Below are 23883 nucleotides of genomic sequence, written 5' to 3'. Positions count from 1 at the left end.
AAGAAGAAATTAGACAACGTGCCTTTTAAAAGTCAACACATCATTGTTCAATTCAATACACTGAGGGTTTTTACCACAAGTCTTACTTGATCTGGTGTAACCAGTGGCTTATGGTTGCTAATGTTCAGATACGTATTGCTATGTAACTGATACTGCTGAGTCAGTGTGCTGACATTATGATTCTTCTAAACTACATTATTATATCATCATCACATTATTGTCCCTCGTGGCCTCAGTGGCTGCTGTTCTATAAAAGTCACATAGGCTCGCTTTAAGTAATGGCTGTCTGCTCGGCTATAGCTCGGATTAGTGTGGAGCAACAAAGTGGTTCCAGGTCCTATTGAATAATCGTTGCGTGTGTTCTGGTTCCCACCTGGACAAACAGCTCTTGCAGATCCTGCTGGAACTTCTTTGGGTCTGTGGTGATGGACACAGGGCCGATATCTGCGAGGTTGGAAACGTATATCATAACGGAGACTTTTAAAGTGAACAAAATCAAATCAAGTCAGCTTAATATGAGATGCTTCGGTTGCTATACAATAGCGTATGTCTTAAAATATTCATTCCAAACAAATGGACCTAAGGGCTTAGGTCTAACATGTCTGGGTTTTTCAGAACAAAGGAGTTAGTTGTTCCTTCTCAGCAGTTCTGCCTCTGTGAAGAGAGGAAAAGCATCCACAGCATCAAAATCCCAAATAAGCCACACAGTCTCATTTATCAGGGCCATAGTGATGCCCCGTAGCTTTTTGTGCAAGACATGAATTTCAAATCATGCACACCACACAGCACAAGAGTGTCGGGAGAGATTTTTGCACTGGCAAAATTACAAAATGTTCAGGTTTGTGGCTACAATCTGGCCAAAGTCTGGAAGATGATAATAATTTTCTGCAGCTGGAGTCAGCATTTTCTACTCCGCGACTACCTCCAGCAGCGGCAGCAGCAAACTCTGGTATAATGGATAAGAACCTGTCGGGGCCTGAGACTTACTTGGATGCCTTCTGGGGCCAATCACTGGAACCGTAAACATGAACTAATACACAGGGGACGCATTGTTTTTGCTTTTACAACATTGCTGACTATAAACACAAGCCTTTTTAGTACAATTATACTCAGATTAGGGTGGAGCCTCACGATTTCTGTGTTTGTGCTTGTTATTCCCGACGATCAAATACCATTTTGAAGTATCTTTGGGAGACTATTGATACTGAGCTTGCAGACTTGCAACAGTGGAGGCTTTCAAGTCCCTTGTCTGCTCCTCATGAGTGACTGTAAAGCACTGACAGCACCGTCACGCCTCTTTGTCAGCCACTGCGGCTTCTTTGCAAGCTCTAAGGTTTACAAGGTCCCCAAGGGCAGGGCACATTAAACACAGACAAAATGTGTGGGGTTAGTGCAGTCCTGAGCCCCCAACTGGCTAAACTGGGGGCTACGAGGGTTTTCCGGAGGCTTGGATGGAGGAGAGGGAGGAGTAGGTGGGGTAATTACACACAAGCAGACAGCATATGCTTCTCATCAGTGCTCAAACACCCTCCCCCATTAGAGCACTCTTATTTTCAAGCAGCTTTCCCGTATAGGAGGACAGATGCTGGGGGGTTGGGGTGGGGGAGTGGAGAGCCTTACCTGTCCCACAGACTCCTCACTCTTTTAAAGCTCACATATTCCTGCTTGATTTCTCCTATCAGTTTGAGTTTAATGTGCCGCTCCATGTCCAAATGGACTACTGAAACAGTTATGGGCTCCAACATGTGCAACATTCTGAGTTAATGTGTTGCAGTTTGCTGTGATTTATTTTTTTCAAGTTAAACTATATACATGACGGCTACGGAAAAATATCAAATCAGGGGCAAAGTGACCTATATGCTGAGTTTGTAAAGATGCAAGCAATAGAGCTACAGGTTGCTGGGTTGCCTGGACCTGGCAAGCCAATCTGACAACGTGTGCTTTTGATTTGTTCAAAGCTGCTGTAAACCTTAGTTATATGATTTATTAAGAAACATATTAAGCCCTGGTCTAACATATTAAGAGTCAAGATTAACACTCGCAACAATAGTGCTTATTGTGTTACTGGTTATTTTAAGAACAATGTTTTGCCAAAAAAAAAAAAAAAAAAAAAAAAAAGTACCTGGGTCATGGAAGGGGACCAGGACAAAGTTTTTGATGGCTCTGGTCCTCCGGTTGAGGGTCTTCTCCAGGATCCGTGAGGCGCCCTCTATCACCTGTTTTAGATCGTCGTACATGGAGCCGGTAACATCGAACACAAAGGCCAGGGTCGAGGCGCTGTCACCGGATCCATCATCCTCCTCAGCCCGGGGGACTGCCAAGAGCCTGTGCGCGCCGATACAGAGCGCCAAGACTAGGCACCTCAAAAAGACACCGGTCATTTTGTTTTAGATTTACTGCATCTGTCTGCTGGAATGAGGCGAATCACAATAAAAAATATTTTAAAGTTGAGGAAAGTTTTTCAAAAGTTTAGATTTCAAAGCAATTCAAAGTCTGGGACTGCTTCCAATCGATAGAAAATATATCTGGAAGAATACAGCTCAGCTGAAACGCAGAATCCAGAGTAAAATACTTCCACAGGAGTACATCCGTGCGTAAAGTTTGGAGGAGCGTGCGGACTGGCTCTGTGTTGGAGAGCCCCTGGAGAGCTGGTGCTCTGACGCTTCAAACGGGGGCGGAGATGGGTATTAAAAGTTTTTTTGTGTGTGTGTGTGTGTGTGTGTGTGTGTGTACCTTGGCCCCACGGTGACTTCCAGGCTTTAACCCCTATCCAACATTCTCCCTTTCAATTCAATTGTCTCCGTAATCGAGGTAGGGCCCCAAGAGACGCGCTTTTTAACAGCTTTGCGCACATTACCAGCGGTGTCTGGAGCCTGTATTTTGGACATGCCGAGAACATTGTCTCAGTAACAGCCTCGTTTGTATAAATAGCCATCGTTTATATTCATCTGACACCAATCTAATTTTATACATAGCCCACCCTGAGAAATCTCCCCTTGGCATATGAATGGGGTGGAATAGCTTGACGTGCCACACAGAAATGTCACTTTCCTTTTTTTTTTACTGTGTAGTGTAGCTGATCTAGATAGAAATATGTTATGGATTATCAAATAATATTCACAGGCACTAGATGTCTAGCTATAGCACATCTCAGATCAAACCTCAAAGAGGAAGCCAGCCCTGATCTTAGAAATGTAAATAATGTAGTGTCTTCTTCCAAAGTAAGTGGTATATGGAATATTATTGGAGACAAGATGCTGATTGTTCACTTCAAAAACAACTTCTATTTTTTGCTGCATTTAGTTACAGACGCTACACTTAAAACATATAAAACATATTCAATACAAAGTGAATCAAAAAGGATGTACCCAAAGGACAGAACAGTCTCCGGTCAAAAGCTCTGGACAGTCCTGCCCTCCGCCTTCTCTATGGTATTACCTGCATCTGTCCTTGATGAGAAGACGACAGAAAGCAGGTCTGAGCAGGCCCAGTGAGCACACAGACCCAGCAGCTTCTACACAAAAGCCACTGAGCCTCATCATCCCACCAATCAAAGCCAAGACATCACAGTTTTATGCAGTTCATTGTTCATTATGCAACCAAAACAGTGCGGAATTACACCACAAAGCGAGTCGGCATGTTAAGATCTTTATATTTCTTTTCAATTTTGAATACAATGCAATCAGGTGCGTGAAGTCTGTCGGGTGTGGTTTATTGTCTTGAGATGTGATTCATTTGGGATCATAAGGAAAGTTGAACATTTTGCAAATACACATTTGAGCAACACTTACGCATTAAACTAAAACAGCTCCTACAAATGATCACCTGTGTGTGTACATATATATATATATATATATATATATATATATATATATATATATATATATATATATATATATATATATATATATATATATATATACACACACATATATATATATATATATATATATATATATATATATATATATATATATATATATATATATAAAATCAAACACAATTCTATTCATTTCAAATACAAAGACTTAAGAACGCAGTGATAGAAAAATGTTGCCACTTAAATGCATTTTATTCTGTGCTCTTATATTGTTATAACAGGTAAATGACAGTTATCATTTAGTAAATTATCATTTGCATAAGGCATAACATTAGTGAAGCTGATAAAACATCTTAATGCTGTAACTTTAAACAATCAAAGAACAAAAAAAAAAAAAAAAAAAAAAAAAGGCATCATCACATGCTCTGGCCTCACACACAGGACAAAAACAAAGTGCACAATTGCAACCACAAAGCTCGCAAAAAGCTTTACAACCAGAATTGATGTCTGTTTGTGCCTCTCAATGACCAGGGCTTTGTGTGCGCTCAGGGTGGAGTACGATGCTCTCAAAAGAAATGATGAGCCTCAGTTCAGTTAGAAGCTGTGAGAATTCGCTTGTGTTGCTTGGTCGTGTCGTTCAGGATGTCGCTGTGCAACACTGCAGACACTAGGCGCAAGTGCTAACGGGGAAGTGAAAGCACAATAGGATGAAGGAGAGTGCAAACATAGTAAAATAAATAATCCATAGTAAAATCCCAGCTCCTTCAATGCTCCTCTTCAAATAAAAAACAAAACAAAAAAAACCCTGTTCTCTCAGGAAGAAAAAGGAAACCTCAGAATGTGAGAACAAAAACAATCCCACAATAATGAAAAATACAGTGCAATACGTTTCAACACTTTGATTAAAAATAAAACTTCATTCCATACTTATGAGGAAATTCCCATGAACGCAGCAGAGCGGAAAATAAATTACCCTTCTATTTACATTATACAATGCTTTGTAACTGTAAGTCAGTGTTCACGTTATCAGCAAGTAACACATTTGTCCAGGTTCTCCCGGGCTTCGAGTCTCTCCGCGTGGTGGCGAAGCAGCAGCACAGTTCATCCGAGCGATTCACGTGCATTCCCTGGTTTACGGTATGTGAACAAGACGCACGCTAACATCTCAGGCGGGAATTGAGTTCCTTGGACTGTCCATGGGGAAACCGCGACGGTGCGTTTGCAGAAATGCTCGTACACAGTCCACAACACTCGAGGGGGCGGACGCGGTGCCACATAGCTGTAAAAGCACAGATTAATGACTGAGGGGTTTTTAATGACATGTTTGACTTTTTCCGTCACAATCAGAGGATATATTTGTTTTACAATCCGAACTGGAAACGTAGACGAACAGCTTCTTGACACGGATGCCGTACACGGCCAGCGCAGCAAAGGTTTCAGTCCACTTCTGGGTGAGATAAATGTGGGTCCTTCCCGTCGCAGGTACGATGGTGCTGGATTGGTGTGTGGATGCGGTGTTGGATCCATCTGAGAAGTTGTAAGAATGATCACCATTGAATTCATAGACAGGTGAAGTGGTTTCATGAAACGTGGGTGGGCTCAGGGCATGCAAGATAAATCGCTAAAACAAATCTACTGCATTACTAAAATATGTCTTTGTGAGCTCGCTTCACAGCTGACAAAACGCTGGGCAACAATTGGCAATTGGCAGCGGCCGGTGCATTACATTAGGCAGTGAGAGCAGAGGGCTGTCTCGCTCTTCACTCAGCACTGCAAGACTATCTGATTGCCAGCAAACAAGTGGGCCGTTTGAATAATTCATAGGAACAAACTGCGAGCGGAAAGTGGCTTCTTCAATTTGGTTTCAGCCCACGGACTGATTTTGCTTCCTTTTTTTTTTTTTTTTATATTCTTTCCTCTGATGAATTAAGATTGAACCGGTGTTTATCCTGGAGTTGAAGCATGACCTGGCATTGAAAATCAGCCAAGCAAAGAAGTATGCAGGTACTGGCTCATTAACACACCACTCACCTTACATTCCTACACAAGTCCATCATAGAGAGACAATGCCTGAACAATAGAAGGGTCTGCCTTGGAACCCTCCTGAAACTCCTGCAGAGTCAGCTTCCCATCTGCATTCTGGGAAAGGAACAGGAGACAAAATGAAACTGCTGCTTTAACACAAAGTGACCAGCAGGGGGCAAAACAGACTCCCAAAGCTAAATCCTGTAACCCCCTGTTCTATGCTGTTGGGAGTGATCTTTGGTTCAGCGCCCTTGGATAGTGGCCACTCTCTGCCAATACAAATCACTAAGTGCTGCTGGGCTGCACAGCTAGTCTAATGGGCTGATGTTGGCAGTAGTGGGCTGACAAACACACCCATGCAGGCTGCGTCTCATCTTTCACTAAAGCCGAGTAGATTCTTGGGGCTGAGGGAGTGTGCATTAGCACCGAGGGCTAGTGGTGCAGGAGACTATATAGGATGTTTATAGACTGCAGGCGGTGTTAGTGACACTGTGATGGATACAGCTAACAGCTCTAAACGTAACAGTGTCCATGTCCAAGCCCTGAGGGTGGCAACAAAGGCAGATTCAGTCCTCCTTAAAGGTAAAGTAATAATCACTACTGCACTTGTTTCAGTGTCAGGCACAGTTTGGCGTTAGTCTGTGGAGAACATCAAATGGTACAGCAACTACTGCATTATCACCGTCTCGATCACACCGGTGTTTTGATATCATTTCGATATTTAAATACTAACCTTGTCCATCATTGCAAAAATACGGTCCACCCGCTTTTCTGGTGTGTTTTCTTCTTCTGGCAGCTCCACTGTGTTCCCCTAAGATATTAAATCATTCAGTTCGTACCATTCAAAACAATTCAGATGCATGCGTCCGACGGCTGGTAAAACTTACCACCATCTGATAAATGGCATCTACGATGTTCAACATCTCATCTCGGGTGATGTAGCCATCGTTATCCAGGTCATAGAGTTTAAAAGCCCCTGTGTAGAGAACAATGTTGAATATATTTTTGGTAGGTAAGCCCACGCTGAGATCAAAAGGCTACCGTGACTTCAAAATGTAAAACAAAAGATTAGATTTAACTATACATGTGCATGGATTACACAGCACCCAGTGTTTCATGTCTGTGGAGGTGGTGAAAACGGAGTACAGACAGGCAGCAGCCTTTCATGTTTGCTTCCCAGTTCAAAAGGGCCTTTGCAAAAGTGACTGTGCATATGAACCAAGCTCACACTTGGCTGTCACAATTGTTCTCAGACAGTTGTTCCCAACCTTTTTGGTCTGAGGTTCCCCTATAGCCCTGTCAGATGAACTCACGTATCCCCGTCCTCGATTCCTAATGTATGTTCAAAATGTATTACACTTATAAATACAGATGAAAATGATTTTAAAGTGTGTTTTTTTTCCTTCATAAAATTGAACTGTCAATGTTAAGGTTGGTTTGGTCAGCTACTGTACTAATATTAGCCTGCTAGGCTATTATCCATTGACATTACTTTTAGCTAACTATTATAACCGTTAAGTTATAACTGTTGAGTTATTACTTTTGGCTACCAGTTTAAACTTCTGTGCTCGCTTTCTATCTAGTTTTCACACACTCTTACATTACTGCAACGTGTTCAGGTGTTACGGTTGACTTAATATTAATATGTGGATATATTCTTTGAATCAAATCATAATTTATTTTTTTCATTTATATTTTCAGTTATGCTACTCTCCAATCTTTCCACTTAGCCCCTGGCAACCGCAGAAGTACAAGGTTGGGAATCTCTGCTCTAAGAAAGAAATCAGTCCTCTTTCACATGCAACGCATGGCAGTCAATCCTAAATCCTGTTATTTCAATGTAAAGAAACAAAACAGGGGAAGGAGGTTGCATCTTCTTACATCTCAACTTCTCATCAAGAGTTCCCCGGGAAGTCACTGACAAGGCCTGGATGAACTCCGAGAACTCGATGCGTCCATCCTGCAGTGGCAAAAGGGAGAGAAAGAGAGAGAGAATGGGAGAGAGGAAATGGCCCAGAGAGAAGATGAGCATCTTGCTGTAGCTGTTCTTCCATGACGTCCTTGCTGTATTCTGCTGAAAAAAAAAAAAACGGGGCCAGACGTTTGCTCCAAGTCGGCTGCTATTTTCGCCCTGCACCTGGCTCTCTCCTGAGGCAGAAACATGTCACCTCTGGTCATTAGTAAGATGGATGCGACTGGCCCATTGTCTAAAAGTTACAGCACACAAACAACCGCTGCATATTTGGGGTGAAGATGTTTGACATTTACCTAACGATTCCGCATCATGAACGGGCATGGCGGCTAATTCTGTCCGACGAGGTGGAACATATTCGGACACTTATTTCCTCTGAGCTTCGTTTGAATCCCGAGCTCTGAAATCGTACCACAGAAGTTCACAACATTTCCAATTACCCTCCCAAAATTGTGGCCCCTCAGCGTTCTTTTTCTGCTGTGAGGCCACACTCTGTGCAGCCGAGACAAACGTCTACTGACATGGAGAATAATCAAATGGAAAATTGAAAACTCAAAGTGGCTCGCACGCCGCTAATTCAGACAAACTCATCGGGCTAAACCTCCATCCTCGAGCAACTGCACGAGACTCAAATTAAAACGCTTCAAAGCGCTGCATAAAAGACCATTGTGCCATTCCCACATCCAACAGCTCTCGACAACAAGCAAAGCATATAAACCGACGCCTTGGACGTGGTCATTCAGGATTATTATCATATTAGGATTGTTAGTGTGTGGTGTTACAACAGCTGCCTACCTGTAACTGCTGAGTTCAGCCACAGCTTTGCTTTAAGAAGATAGCCGAGCGCTCTAATGGCCCTGGGGGTCAGCTAACTTTTATCTCTACCAGACATCTGACCAGGGGCGTCGGACTGGGGGTAAAACCGATACTGATTACCAGGGCCCAAGGGGAGGGAGGGCCCTTGAAAAGTCTGTAATATATTTTTATTTCACCTGGATATTTTCATTTCCTAATTCAATTTTATAATGCATGTCAGATGAAATGTAAAGTTAGTGTATTGGCTGAATAACTTGGTTGATTGACTGACTACATTTTGTATACAGAAAAAGACTAAGGTCTCACCCACCCCTTGCTAATGCGCCAAATGGTTTAGTCCATCTGCACGCTTGAGCGTCTGGTGGAGCGCAAACTTCTGCTGTATAAATATCTTTCTCGAAGAAAGTCAAATCATGCTACCAAAAAAGAAAGGAAAGACAGGAGAAGGAGAGAAAACTAAATGAGGGGAAACAATTGGTAACTGACTTCTTTTCAAAGAGAGGTAAAAAAAAAAATCCATGGTGCTAAACTGCTTGAATATCTCCGTGACGATTAGTGCTAAAAACAAACTGAGACAACCCATATAAAGAGCAGAACATACACTTTCAAATGATAATTTGGTTATACATGTAATCTGAGGTAAAGGCTAAATAAATAAACTACACTAGCAATGCTGTTTGCATATAACACACCATTGTAATAGCCTAATTTAAAACATGTTTAATTTTAAATTAATAGGCTATAATGTCTATAATTAGCAATATGTTGAGGAACATGGAGGCCCATCAGGACTCCCTATGCATAGGGCCCAGGGTCTGGTGCTACGCCCCTGCATCTGACCAGACGATGCTGAAGTCACGCATTGCTGATTGCATAAGTCATGAATACTGTTAAGATCAGTGCATTCTCTAACTACAGGGTGCCTACCGCTAATGAATGTCACAGATAAACATCAGATGGAGGGCTTGTCTGATCTTTCTGACACAAAGCCTCTTAACTGAGTCAATAAACCTCCAGGGGCTCACCAACGTCCCAGGAGCTGGTCATCTACAGTTTGACCCCCTAAACACAACCGGACTAATCTGCAGCTGCGATTAGGTGGATCACTCCAGACTGAATGTTGCCCACATAACAGAGACCGGGGTTCCGTTCCAAAACAAAAACACGCATATACTGTACACCTTTTGAAAAATAAATTGGCAAACGCTACTGGAAACTGATTTCTGGCACATGACAAAGGGTTACGATTATGTCTTACTACTGATGCGATGACTCATCTTTTTTTTTTTTTTTTTTTTTTTTTTAAATAGGAGAGAATCATCTGTGCTGTTATAATACTGGCGATGTCGGAGCAGAGAAGGATTTCGAAAAAGACGTATGTAGTGTTCCGATATACTTCGAAATGTACAAAATACAAATCGGATAATGTTTGTACTAACCTTGCAGTTAGCAACAAAACACAAAGAACACAAATGGGGCAATCATTCCACACTGGGTACAATAAACATGTCCTTATGCTGTATATTATTTTGATAACACTGTGGTCAAGAATTTCAATACATGTTTCCGAAACCGCTTTCGTTCAAAAGGTAATAAATTGCACTTTTCTGTATACAAACCTGATGGCCCGCAGTTCTCTCTTTCATTAAAAAAAAATAATAAAATAAATAGCTAAAAAGGGCTCTGGAATAATAAGAGCAGCAAAATGAAAAGGATTTCTAAACCATGTTGCCCTTTTGTTCCGTGCAACCTCTGGCTGAAAGGACCTTTAGATTAGCTCTATCCTGAGACGCTGTCGCTTTGAACATTATGTTCCTTATCAAGCAGCGACCCCGGACAAACAGCCACTGTCTAACTATTTCTCTGTCCTAATAGAAAGTGGTGGAATATTTGTCCTGCCTCATAACAGGACAGTTAAAGGTCCAATATGTAATATTTGTACTGTAATAAATCCAAAAATGACACCAGTGCCTCATCAGATATTAAGGAAACATGTTAAACTGAAATACTATCTTTTCTGACAACAATGCTAATGTCAGTATTTTTTCTTTTTGAAATTCACATTCCGTGACAGAATTTATGTTTATGTTTTGATCTGTGTGTTGTTATCAACGGCCCAGTTTGACAGGCAGGCCGGGTTGCCAGATATACCTGTAAAAACATAAACCCAGCGCGCTACAGCTGTAACTGTAGTACAGCCATGAAAGCAGCAAACAAACGACCAGGATCAACGGAGATAGATTCTACATGACATAAAAAATGAAAACAGCATGTTTCTAACAGTTGCGTGACCAGAGACGTAACAACCCCCTGGTAAATATTGGAGATGTATTTGAAAGATGGAGACAGCTTAGAGCCCAAAAGGACGCAGAGTTGGCTTATTTTCTCCTGAACAGGTAAGCATTAGCTTCGGGCTAATTTATCACAGCTACTAGGGATGGGCATTTTTTGTCATTTCAACATTTGTGTACTCACATTGAATTATATAGCTAGAGTACCCGAGTTGGTTACTCGCAAAAACAATTGAGACATAGCCAGTAAAGTGATCCCGACTGGTCCTGGCTAACGCCGCCATGCTAACCCTGCTAACTGCTAGCTAACGTTACCGGGAGGACCAGGAAAGCAGCCCATGGCTGTTTACAATGTGTAGTTCAGCGGCTGGAGCCGACAACGGTGAGTTATTTTAAGACACGAGCGGGGGGCTGTAAATCGGAAAGAGAGGACTGTGAGTTTGCAGTGTGTTTAGCGATTGTTGCCGTAATTCTAAGCCAATGAAGTGTGTTCCGTCGGCAAGGTAGTGGTACTTTTAACGTTTCGTATTGTAATTCTAAGCCGAGGAAGTGTGCCCGACTGGCGTGTGGAGAGGACAGTGAGGTTGTTGTGTTTTTAGCGGTTCATACTGTAATTTTAAGCCGATAAAGTGTGTCTGTTAGTTGGTTACAGAGCTCCGCGTGAGCACGGGCTTTTATGACTGTCAATATAGCCAGCATCTACCGTTAGCTACTCCGCTGTGCTGTGGAGTAATGTCTGGCTATGTGAGACTAGCATCTAACGTTAGCTACTCCGCTGTGCTGTGGAGTAATGTCTGGCTATGTGAGAAAAGCGTCTAGCAACGTTGTTGTGAATGCTGCGGTCTCAGCCTGGCAACCTCCGTGAACTTCTAGTCTGGGCAGGAGGGGGCGGGGGAGACGACTCTCCAGTATTTTGAATTGGTAGTGCAGTAACTATTTTAACCGCTAGCTGCCAGTATTACATACAATATTACATGTTGCACCTTTAAACATATGACATTGGTTACAAACCTTGTTTTCATCAAATACATTGAAGACAAAGGAGGCAAACTTTGTGGGATCTCCAAAAGGAAAGAACTGCTTGTATATCTTCTGAAAGCCCACAGCATCCAGCTGCCCACTTGGGCAATCTTTAATGAAGCCTTTGTACCTGGAACATAAAGCACAGATGTTTAAAGAGTTCTAATATCATGTATAATGGCAACAACGATGACCGATTGAAGTCACCTCCTCATCCTGCAGCGGGTATTACGGATTCAGCCTGAAAGCGTGTGCTAGATCAAAAAGGTAAAGTGCAAAGCTATTTGTCTCATTCACAGATAAGACGATTGCCCTAATCCAATAGCAGGCCCAGAGTGGTTAAGTCTAATCAAATTACTCTCTAGTCTTCTTTTGATAATACGCGTGGCTGATAGATAAGTCTGAGAGCTTCCTCTTGCCCCTGGAAATGACATATCTAGAGAGCGACATAATATCTCTATTAGCCTAAATATAGAAGCGTCTCATAAGCAATTTCAAGCGCAGTCGCTCAAAAAGGCTGGCAGTTTCCTTGTATGTCTTCATAAAAGGGACACAGCAGCCTCAAAGTCTAACTGGAGTGTGGCAGGTCAGGGAGTGAGGGAGAGATTGTTAGCCATTACAAAAATAAATGCTAGATGAGAAGTAGGAGGAGGAAATAGCAGGGAATAATAACACTCGTTATAAAAAGCATTACAAAAAAGCTTTTGCTCTTTATCAACAGCAAAAATGACGCACGAGGGAGTGCTGCACGTTCGTCTCTGATTCAGAATAAGGCCGGGCTGTAATTACGGCCACAGAGAGAGAGAGAGAGAGAGAGAGAGAGAGAGAGAGAGAGAGAGAGAGAGAGAGAGAGAGAGAGAGAGAGTTCTGATGAAGCAGGCCAGGACAGATCTTTTCCACTCGCACTCAGGCTCCTCACTCCTCTTAAACTCTGTGCTTTTAATCTGCCTCGGAGATAATGAAGCCAGCTCCATATAGTCAAAGAGAGGTGGAAAGACGTTTTGAGGAACCAGCTGAGAAAAAATCTTCAGCCAGGCGAGAAGAGAGCAAAACCATGTAATTCTCACATTTGAATTATCTGGAGATAAATTCAAATGTGAGAAATGAAAGAAAAATGAAAGCCTAGCTCACTATGATGCATAACACAATCTAATTGGTATTCAAAGTGCATGGCACACAATGCATATCATAATCCAAAGCTGACCCATTTCACCTGAATTCTTCAGTCATTTTTAACGTGTGACTTTGGAATATTATAGCCGACAACCAACATAAAAGGCTGAGTGCTACTGTAACACACTGTATAGCATAGTGTGTGTACTGTATATACTGTACAGTTTGTATACATGTTTTAGTATAGTGCATTCAGTAGTTTGCTGCATAAAGTGTTTGCTGCATAAACAGAAGTGTATCTACAGTATAAAGTATTTGTCGTAAAGACACCTATTCTTTTCTTCTTTAGACTTCCAGGAGGTTTACGAGAAGTGGCTATATTGCTCTTACTCAATCATTTCAGGTGCATCAAATATCAGCAATTTCTTTGTTTATCACAGGAATTATTCAGTACAGAAATGTGGTTTTGATTGGTGTCGTTTACATAAATAATGGTCAAAAAAAAAGTGATAGAAGGATACATTAATATATACAAATTAATTAACACCACAAACCACAGAAGTACTGTGGTCCAGGTGAAACAGGTCTTCATTTTAAACCATGCCTGATTAAATAAAAAGGCTTTTAAAAAGGCACTCCACTGATTTTGCACATTAAAAGGTCCCATGACATGGTGCTCTTTGGATGCTTTTATATAGACCTTAGTGGTTCCCTGATACGGTCTCTGAAGTCTCTTTCCCGAAATTCAGCCTTGGTGCAGAATTACAGCCACTAGAGCCAGTCCCACAATGAGCTTTCCTTAGTATGTGATATTTCTGTGTCTGTAGCTATTGAGGAGGAGATAAGGATCATAAGGAGCAAGATTCCAGATCGGCCCATCTGAGCTTTCATTTTCTCAAAAGGCAGAGCAGGATACCCAGGGCTCGGTTTACACCTATCGCCATTTCTAGCCACTGGGGGACCATAGGCAGGCTGGGGGAATGCAAATTAATGTTAAAAAAACTCATAAAGTGAAATGTTCATGCCATGGGACCTTTATGTTCAGTGTACTTGTTTTGTGTGCTAGTGCTAGTCCCTGTAAAAACATATCTTCTGTGGCTCTGAAGCTGCTTTCCAAAGTCTGAAAAAAATAACCCTGATGATGTCATCAGCAGTCTGCTGCTTCGATTTTGTCCGCTTTTTTAATCTGTATTTTTGGAGTCACTTAAATTTATGGTGCAATACTAAATCACAGGAGTTCCTCTTTAATGTGACTATTTTCATTGCCTGAGAGTAGCTAAAGATTTCTTTTCTGTGACCAAGTTTTTTTTGTGCAATTTTAAGAGCGCCTGAAGGACTTACTGCATGTGAAAAGGATAGAGCAGTGAATGGAGGGAGTACTCCATCATTTTAGCATTGCACTTGTACAACAATGTCCGACTCAGTTTTTACAAAAGTATCAAAAGTGATGCAGAAGGACCATTATAGTCATATTCATTTGCTTTACTAGGCATTCAGTACACATGTAAGGCTGACTGACTACCACATTTAACATACTGCCAGAAGAGTTACATAAGCAGACGACACATCTACAGTACATGGGTGCAGCACAGAGGCACTGTACCAATGTTAACATGTTTGCCCAGTGTCAGCTATTCCTCAGAGTCATAATCAGAATCACCTTCATTTGCCAAGAACACATCGTGTCCAAGAAATCGGACTTGGTGACATTGGTGCTAAGACACGTACACAGTCAGACTGTACTTGAAAGAGTGTAATAGTGCAACCACGTACTGTACTTGCAGGGACATAGCAGACGTGACATTGTGCATCTCCCGCACTAGGGGGGCCAGCATGAAGATTAAGAATTTATAACTGGCACTGGCTCCTACTCCTTGGCATCTACCAGGGTGGTTTGCTGAAGAGTTGCACAGAATGTCTGCCTAGCTGGCAGGAATATCACTGCGCTATGGCATTTTGTTATTGATTTCAGGTGAGCCTCAAGCATACCAATGATGTTCCCTTGGAGGAGAGTTAGGAAGGGGGACAAATTTAATGCACAACACAGGCATTTATCTAACCTCGCTAATTCTTCTGTCTGTGCCTGTGCTCTAATTACACGCCATCTGGCATTTCCCCTGGTAAAATTCCCGCTCATCCCTCACACTCAGCCGCGTTGATTGCTGCTGATCTTCAAGTGAGGACTAATGCAAACTTTGCTGTGAAAGACAGTGAGAGTGATGGTGAGCTAGCCGGGGGCTGGAGGTTTAAGAAAGGGTGGGGGTATTCCGCACCAGTGCACTCAGTCAGACCCGGAGACGGCTACCTCGGAGGCTATTGAACTGCCAATGATCCCAGTGATATCTAATGCTGCTACTGCTGCATGGCTGTGTATATGCCCCGGCTCCCCCCGTAAATCCCCTAACAGGGAACATGAACAGCAACTAGCTCCTGACACAGAGCTCTTTTCATGCATGCAGAATTAGGCTGTGAAATGCAAAACCAAAGCACGAGAACTGAAGTGTAAACACGGAAAAGTGATCACTTTATTACAGTGCTGCCTCTTCAAACATACAGTAAGGCTATTGTTTCTTTGGAAAAGAAACACCGAGAATGCTCGGTTTTTTTCTTTTCCAAAGAAACAATAGCCCAAGAGCAGCAGCACACAGCAAACAAAAGCAATGACTACGCTTATGCCTGAATCATCTCTGTACATGAAGATGCATTGTCTCCCATCCGTGTGCCAGCGGCTGTCAAATTGTGCCTTCAGAAAAAAATAAATCACACCTTAACAGTAATGATCACTCTTACCACAGTTTCTGTGACTTATCTTGGATAGGTTTCATTTTGATATACTGTATGTAAATAGATGTTGGAAGACTGTGAGTGCAGGCTGGGATCCGACAAAGGCGAGACCTCTGCAAAGTGATGCCGGAGCAGGTCAAACTGAATCATAGGTACGGGCTCCGACAGGGAGGATTACTAATAGGCAAACTTATGGAGGCTCTGTGGCCATGTAGTGATTAAGTGCCTGGTTGTGAAACAACCTCATGCCCCCGCAATTCTTCTGTTATCAGACATCCCGTTTGCAAATAGAGCAACAAAAAAAAAGGCCGTTGAGGAATGCATCATGGAAATGTTTGTATCTGTATTATGAGCCTTCAAAGTCATTCAGTCTCAGTAAGACTTCAAAGTCATTCTATTTCAGAACTCATCTGTCTTCAGGGTAGAAGTGAGGGAGATGGCTTTGAATCAACTACCAAACCAAAATGTAAAGGCACTATTCATGGCCAGAGGAAACAAAATCTTGGGCAAAATACATATCAAAGTGGATTTTGGAAGTGGGTCAATATAAGACCCCCCCCTGATTCCTGTGAGCTTTGCCAGTAAAAACACAATTGTGATTGTAATAATATATGAATAGCTTTACATCAGGAATGGAAATATCTCATTAAAAATGAATGTATAGTGCTGGTAGGAGACCCTTCATTAACGAGTCGTCTTGCAGACCCAAATAACCTTTGGATAACTAGCTCCCTAAAGATATGGAATTAAAAAATGTAAAAAGGCACCAATGGCAGGACTAAAATGTTTAAATGGTTCGCCTATGACCTGGACTTCATGCCCAGTAAATATGACATGAGGTTTAGAAGCTGGACTGGAAATGCTCTTAAATCAAGCCTTACAGTAAATATGACATGAGGTTTAGAAGCCGGACCTTGTGACTTTTAATCTGGACAGGATCACTTTTAGGTATTTACAAATCAGAGATTTTAGACTTACAAGGACCTTATTTTCAAAAGACGACAACTTTAATCAAATCAGGATCACTTTAGGGAAAAAGACATTTTCAAAAGACGACACTACAATGGGAAAAGAAATACTTGATGTTTTTCAAAAAGCCTATGAAGATGCTACTTACCAGACAAGTAATATCTACATCATATTTTGCTCTTACAATGTAAAAATGAAACCATACTCTGTATATTAAAAGGAAGATGGAAAGCAGAGGGTAATTCTGGATCTGCAGACAGCAGACCTCCCTCCTGAAGAGACCTCAGCTGGAAGGATGGGACTCTATTCTGCTGTACTCCAGCGAAAAAGACTAACAACTCTAATCAGACTGCCCACTGGAGGAAGTGGAGAGAAGTGTTTATGGATTCCTGGAGGCAGTTTTTTAAAGTAAAAATCTATTTTAATTTTCAAAATCTAATGTATGTAATCAATGTACCTTAGTTGATCAGGGCAATATGAGATCAATAATTGTTGAGGTTGTTGTATAGTGGCATGCAAAATGAGTGGATCAACTTAGCTTACAATGTATACACAATGGATAGAAATACATTTAAACTGAGAACTCAAATTCATATCTTTGATGAAAACAGGTCAAAATGGCTTACCCATGTGTCAAACTATAAAACCTGATGTTGTATAGCAGTAATATATGTATATATGGTATGGGGCATATCTTCCAATTTAAAATTCTCTTTTCCTCAAAGTGCAGAATCATTAGAGGTTGATATCAATGTGCATGCATATAGATTTTGATGAAATGTATCCTCCCCAGTTGGCCCATATAAATCAGTTTATCTGTGTTATTTAAAAAGGGCTGTACTTGATATTTAGAAACAGTCTGGGATTGCCTCCACACGGCTCTCACAGACCGTTCCCCAACTCGTCAAATACCAACACTTTGTCTCGGCCCTGGCGTCTGATAACGACGCACAAGACACTCACATGCACAAGCATGCACTGACATGCACCCGCTGCCGGACGAATAACAACACGCACTGAGGGAGTGCGACTTCATTTTCAGCTCAGGACGCTATTACTCCAGTATATCTTTACATAGACAATAGAAGTAGAGCTGGGCAATATATCGATATTATATCGATATCGTGATATGAGACTAGATATCGTCTTAGATTTTGGATATCGTAATATCGTAATATGACACAAGTGATGTCATTTTCTGAACTTACCAGACTGTTGTATCTGTTCTATATTTGCCTTTACCCACTTAGTCATTGTATCCACATTACTGATGATTATTTATAAAAAATCCCATTGTGTAAATATTTTGTGAAAGCACCTATAGTCAATATAACAATATCGTTGCGGTATCGATATCGAGGTATTTGGTCAAAAATATTGTGATATTTGATTTTCTCCATATCGCCCAGCCCTAAATAGAAGTTTACTGCTATATTAATGTTCTGAATATTGAGTACACCCCCCTTTAAAAGAAAACCTAACAAAAAAGGTATGTACATAATAAAAATATAAATGAATGCATACACTTACCACTGCTGCACCTCTTTCTCTGTAACTGTAAGAGAAATAAAGAGAGACACATTAGCTTTGAGGAAAACTTTGGCTGTCCTAGAAAAAAAAAAAAGTAGCATGCTGTTAGACACAACAGAGGAGCCAAGTACCGTAGTAGCGTCATTAATCATCTCGGCCCAATCCTTTCACATCTGACTTTACCAAAACTATTCAACAGTGTCAACGTGCAAGTTTGAAACAATAGCCATGTTTAGTTGAGTGAAGAATTCATCGATTCTAGCCTACTATAAGAGAAGATGAATAATAATTTCTGCGAGGACAAGTGGGAGTAAACCCCAGGGAGCCACAAAAAAGACAAACAAGGCTGAGGGAATGAAGGTCAGCCACAGATTTAAGAAAAAGAACAGTTCAGGAGGCAGGATGTGTTGTCATGCCCACACAAACACAATTATCTGCCAGCATCTAATCAACCAATCCCTCATGGCTTCCCCTTGTCTCTTGACTTTCTCTCAAGTAACCACAGCAATGTTCTGCCTCTCGGGCCCCTGGGGTTGCTAATGAAAATGAGGACTGTAACTTAATAGCGTTGGTTTAACCAGGTGGTCCTTTGAGATAGACTTTCTGAATTCATGCCACTGTAAGTCTGAGGACACATGCCGTCTACTACCGTACTAATTCGGTTGGGCCTGGGGCAAAGCAATGGCCTTATGAACATAGCAAACAGCTAGCTAGTGAACTGGTCATGTCTTCTTCTGTAATGTTTAACCTTGAGCAACTTGTAGTCATGGTTACTGCAAAAGTACACAAATAGGGAAACAAAGGGAGTTTCATGCTTAAACATAAACCTGTCACAAATAAGACATTTTTGGGGAATTAAATGATCAAACACCCTCATATTAGAGGAGACTGGTCAGGAAATAAAACATATATTCATGGCAAACATATTCAACACTTTACCATGACATCTACATGTGTATTCCATAGTGGGACTAGTGCAGCACTGGAGCAGAATCACACGGAGGCTATTGATAAGAAGGCCAGGCCAGGTACCCTTTGCCTAGCATATATCCCAGGCTCTATTTCTTCTGCTCAGCATTTCATCAAGAAACTCAAGTCAGTCAGAGGCAATGGGCAATAATGTGATCAGCCCATTGCAGGAGAGTGCAGGGCCCACTCAGCTGGTTGGCCCTGCAGGGTCTGCTAGAACACATCCAGCTTGCTCTGTCACCGTGGGCCTCTTCACGGCTTTGACAACTTACAAAATCATCATGCCATAACATGGGCCTAGCCTACTTCCTGCAGACACTTTAACAGGACTGCAGGCATTTCTCTGTGATGCCAGAGCAGTCATTTGGAAAAGCCTTTTTTGGTTTTGAATTAAGCTCTCTTAAAGCACAGGTGAGGCTGCAACCATTTTCCACAGTTTTCACTAAGAACAGGAAAAACACTGGCTAGCCAGAGCCTTGGTACAGTGTAATGTTGTCTTTGGCCAGAAGGTGTTTTATTTAAAACACAAGGTCATAATAATTGTCTTACGAAGATACATGCATTTTTTTTTTTTTTTTAAACCTACAACAAAGCTGAAGACAGACATCTAACTAAACAGGCCTTAATTCTGGCCGGGCCTTGTTAGTTGACTGACAACACAGAGGGCATAATTTGCTGAGAAAAAAAAAAAAAAAAAAAAACCCTACCACTGAAAGAAAAAAAGACACAGGCACAGAGAAATGCACTAAGTCCCCAATCTGTCAAGAACCAAAGCAAAGCATAGACCAAAATGGCAGACACAGCTTTTCATGGGAGAGCAAGAAAAAGAGGCAACAACAGGATGAAGGAAAGCAGAAATAAGTCTCAAGTCAGGCAACAACAGAGAACGGGAGAATGATCACGCTGGGAGAGAAAGCTTGGTGCCCCTCTCAGCGATGCTAACCAGATAAGATCATAATTATACTATTCCATTCCCAGCTCAAAGAGGGCAATTAGGGGATAAAGCAAAGGAGACAGGGCAAAAAGGGTGAGCGAGAGAGAGAGAGAGAGAGAGAGAGAACAGCAGCAAGCAGCCCAGCACGAAGCCCAATCTTCCTCCACAGCAATTTCCTGCCACCACAACAGCCTTCCACGGTTCTGCTGTGGAGAGACCCACCACACAAATAACACTGTCATTAAGCAGCCAATGGATGTCAACTCCCACCCACACCTGCACACTGTACGGCTCAAATAAGAACTCTGTTCTCCAAAAATAACACGCAAATGGTTAATATGGTGTCTTCAGAGCAGACATGTTTGTGGTAATTAGAAATGTGATCTCTGCTCATATTTGATTGAAAAATGTGGCGAGGGGGGGGGGGAGAAGTTAGTGCAAACAAGGTGGGAAAAGCAAATGCTGTCAATTTGCAATGATAAGTCTACAGGAACAACACAAATCCATGTACTGTTTATGATCAACCCCGCCATTTCGATTCAAACTCTGTTTAGATTATATACCTATAATATATACAGTACCTACCCATCTATCTCGGTCTCGGTTCCATGACCTGCAGAAAACCACATCCTCATCTCTAAAACCCCCCAGCTCGATAACAACTCAGCATCTCCATATTTTAAAGTCCCTTCAGCGTGATCGAAAGATGCTGATCGCAACTTTTGTGGGACTTTAACTAATCGCAATTGGCTACACAACATTTAAATGTAAATTCAAATCAAACAGCGAGCTTATTCTCAGCTGACGTTTAGTTGTAGCTCTGTTTTGTCGATAATGAGATACGGGTGTAGAATTGCATTATATCATTATATCGTACTGTAGCAGGCAGGGCTATTTACTGTACAGCCTGTATGGATCCCAGAGGGTGGGAAATATCATTATTAATGTTTGCTATTACTATCACACGCTGTACAGTTTTTCACCTTTGGCCAGAATGTTTCTTTATTCTCATTCAGGCTAGCTGAAAAGAGTTTGTGTTCCTACAACACAAGCACAAAGATAAAAAGACGTGAAGATACTCACAGTAGGTTTTCCTTGTTAACTCCTCCACCACCTCTGGCTTGAGCTTGCTGTTTGATTTGCCCATGATCTTCAGCTCTCCTCCACACCTCCAAATCCACCTTGGCACACAGCACCTGTTACTACCTCCTCTCCAGGCTGCTCCTCTGCCAAAAACACACACAAACGTGGGCCAGTTTAGGTGCAATGATGCCGGTGAAAGAAGGGAAACACTCTTGTTTAGTTATGTTTTGAAGACAAAAAAGGAAACTCCCACTGAAGCTAAGTAAGTATATGGCGCTCTGTGTATTTTACTCTAGCTGCGATCATGATCTGCTCAGTCATCACCAGCCCCGGCGCTCCAGACAGGCGAGTCAAACCCCAGGGGCCCTGTGAAGAAGGGCCGGCAGGTTGTTGAGTCTTTAAGAGAGCTGCTGAGTGCCTATATGTTTGCCTCATTTCTTCATAGCAGTCCGTGGGCGAAGAGTGGCATTTGGATGCGTTGCTACCTTAGTCCTTGGATACAAGAGTCACTCAGTGGTTGGGTAAAGCACGTTCAATCCCTGTTCCACTCAGTCTCTGTTCTTCTCACTCCTCCCTCCCTCCCTCCCCCCTCCTCCTTTCCCACAACTATCTCTTATGCTCTGGGTAAGTTACTGTAGAAAAGATTCCTCCCACTTGACAGCTGAGATAAGGAGGTGTGTAAACTAAAGCACAATGAACAGAGCTCGCCTGGCATGCACCCCGCTGCACTTTGCTCTCACTCAAAGCGTTACCCTTTAATCCCTGGAATTTATACAGACATGACAGTTTAAGAAAAGGTAAAAAGGTTTCAGTAATAATTTATGGAAAGCAAAAAAAGAAGCAAGGTCTCGACATAGTTCTACAGTCCTAGATGCCAGCTGAAAAGAGATGTGGTCTTGGTCTTAAAATAAGTGTGCGAGCTGTCTACAAAGCTTAGACAGAGGCGGATTTGAAGAGTGACAGTTTTCTTTTCTTCTCCATTCTGACTCATAATTCTCCCTCCTTCCTGGCCTCATGACAGCATGGTGATTTCCTCCTCTCTGTCACAGTAGACAGGAGAAGAGGCATAATGGAATTTCTTTGTATCACGGGCCTAGCGTTGGCATGCACTGATGCCTAACCACAGCAGCTGTCTAAGCTGCAAAAAAAAAAAAATTTAAAAAAACTACTGTATGCACTAAGTAGGCACCTTCACTGCAAACATCTGCTCTCTGTGTCCATGGCCATTGATGTCCTTCTGAGGGATGCCATGCTGGTAATCACCATCTTGTGTTCGCTCAAGTCTTCTGGTCCTGGGTGTTACTTAAGACACTGTGGAAACAAACATGCGGAGAGCGGTTACAACAAGGAATGCATTTGCTGTGTTTTAGTGGAAATGGACCGTGTTGTCACCTAGAGCCGCAGATGCATGAGCACTTGACTGGAAAAAAACAAAAACCCTCAAAACAGAACGACCTTTCTACTGTCTGCCAAAGCTACTGAATAAAGCCCACAGGCGAGGCACAGTGACAGTGTGGAGCAAGAGGAGTGTTGGCAATTTGAATTAATGTACCATTAAGTCTCAGGAATGATCGATTCCATTCAATTCATGGCAAATAAATGGTTGAATTAATTCATATGAAAGAGTGTTTCCATATGCATTTCGGTTGACAGGAATAAGAAACAAAGTCGCAGCAGCAGCAGCAGCAGGTGGGACGTCGCCTGGCAGTACCATAGCAACACACAGTTTATGGCTACAGTACAACAGCTACAGTGCGGGAAGCTTGCTAGTCATTGTACTCGCAACACACTTGGTACCCACGCTGTTCTTGGTAGCGAGTTGCCTAAAACACACACACACACACACACACACACACACACAAAAAAATAACCTTGTAATGATAAAAAGCGTTTCCCTGTAAAATGACTTCGGGGTTTACCTGAGCTACAGAAGCGGGAAGTGGCCGTCTAGTCAGTCCCAAAGCAGAGAGAGCCTACTGTCCAACTGTACCTTCCTCCACCGAGTTCCGGGAGCGACTCGCTGCTGCGCGGACGGCCGTTCGTGCTGCTCTCTGATGCCGCCGTCGGGGAGTGACGTTGCTGCTGGTAACTCAGCCCAGTCAGAGCCAGAGAGACACTGACGTCGCAGTGCATTGGTCATACAGGGACTCTTTGTATGCTTTTTAAGAGCCTTACACGTGTCATCTCGTATACATTGAAGGGTTAATGAACCCACTTTTTGACGCACATTCTTATTTTCAGGACAGAGTTTGGCACTTTTACTATAGCTTGTGTGCATACCTGCCAACACTCCCGTTTTGCCCGGGTTTCTCCCGTTTTTTTTAGCCCTATCTCCCGGACCCCTCCCGGTTTGTTATTTCTCCCGGGAAACTCCCATAATTTGCATGGCCCAAGATCCTTTATAAATAATCGGCCCAATATATGTTTGTCTAATGTTGACCAGTTGCCAGATTTTGTAGGCTATGAAACGCATTGCTATTCACACAATCCACACACCATATACAATTTTCAACCCGTTTGTCACCTCAACCTGGCAACCTGTAACCCAGTTGCGCAG

The 23883-nt window shown here is 42.2% G+C and overlaps 2 protein-coding genes across 3 annotated transcripts in view; both read right to left on the bottom strand.

The window, feature by feature from the left end:
* The window catches only part of hmcn2 (hemicentin 2), a 54813-nt gene extending 51925 nt beyond the window's left edge, over window positions 1–2888 (bottom strand). The window contains exons 1-3 of the mRNA XM_028577788.1: window positions 2858–2888; window positions 2123–2353; window positions 374–444 (exon numbers count right to left, since the gene is read on the bottom strand). Coding sequence (XP_028433589.1) covers window positions 374–444; window positions 2123–2353; window positions 2858–2888 — 333 coding nt within the window. The remainder of the gene's footprint in view (window positions 1–373; window positions 445–2122; window positions 2354–2857) is intronic.
* Window positions 2889–4049: 1161 nt separating this feature from the next.
* LOC114555754 (neuronal calcium sensor 1) lies at window positions 4050–23668 on the bottom strand. Of its 2 annotated transcripts, none has more exons than XM_028578413.1 (10): window positions 23246–23668; window positions 22516–22637; window positions 21327–21469; window positions 18341–18365; window positions 11936–12074; window positions 7727–7805; window positions 6733–6821; window positions 6579–6656; window positions 5852–5959; window positions 4050–5347 (listed from the first exon to the last, which is right to left on the bottom strand). In XM_028578413.1, the coding sequence occupies exons 3-9, from the start codon at window positions 21388–21390 to the stop codon at window positions 5861–5863; spliced, it is 573 nt and encodes a 190-aa protein (XP_028434214.1). In that variant the 5' UTR covers window positions 21391–21469; window positions 22516–22637; window positions 23246–23668; the 3' UTR covers window positions 4050–5347; window positions 5852–5860. The 2 variants fall into 2 exon arrangements, with proteins under 2 accessions (XP_028434214.1, XP_028434215.1); XM_028578414.1 differs by having other exon boundaries at window positions 23317–23668.
* Between the last annotated feature and the right edge of the window lie 215 nt (window positions 23669–23883).

This window comes from Perca flavescens, chromosome 5 (genome assembly GCF_004354835.1).
Source record: "Perca flavescens isolate YP-PL-M2 chromosome 5, PFLA_1.0, whole genome shotgun sequence".
In the NCBI taxonomy this organism is placed as follows: Eukaryota; Metazoa; Chordata; class Actinopteri; order Perciformes; family Percidae; genus Perca; species Perca flavescens.
This window is presented reverse-complemented; position numbering and strand designations above follow the sequence as displayed.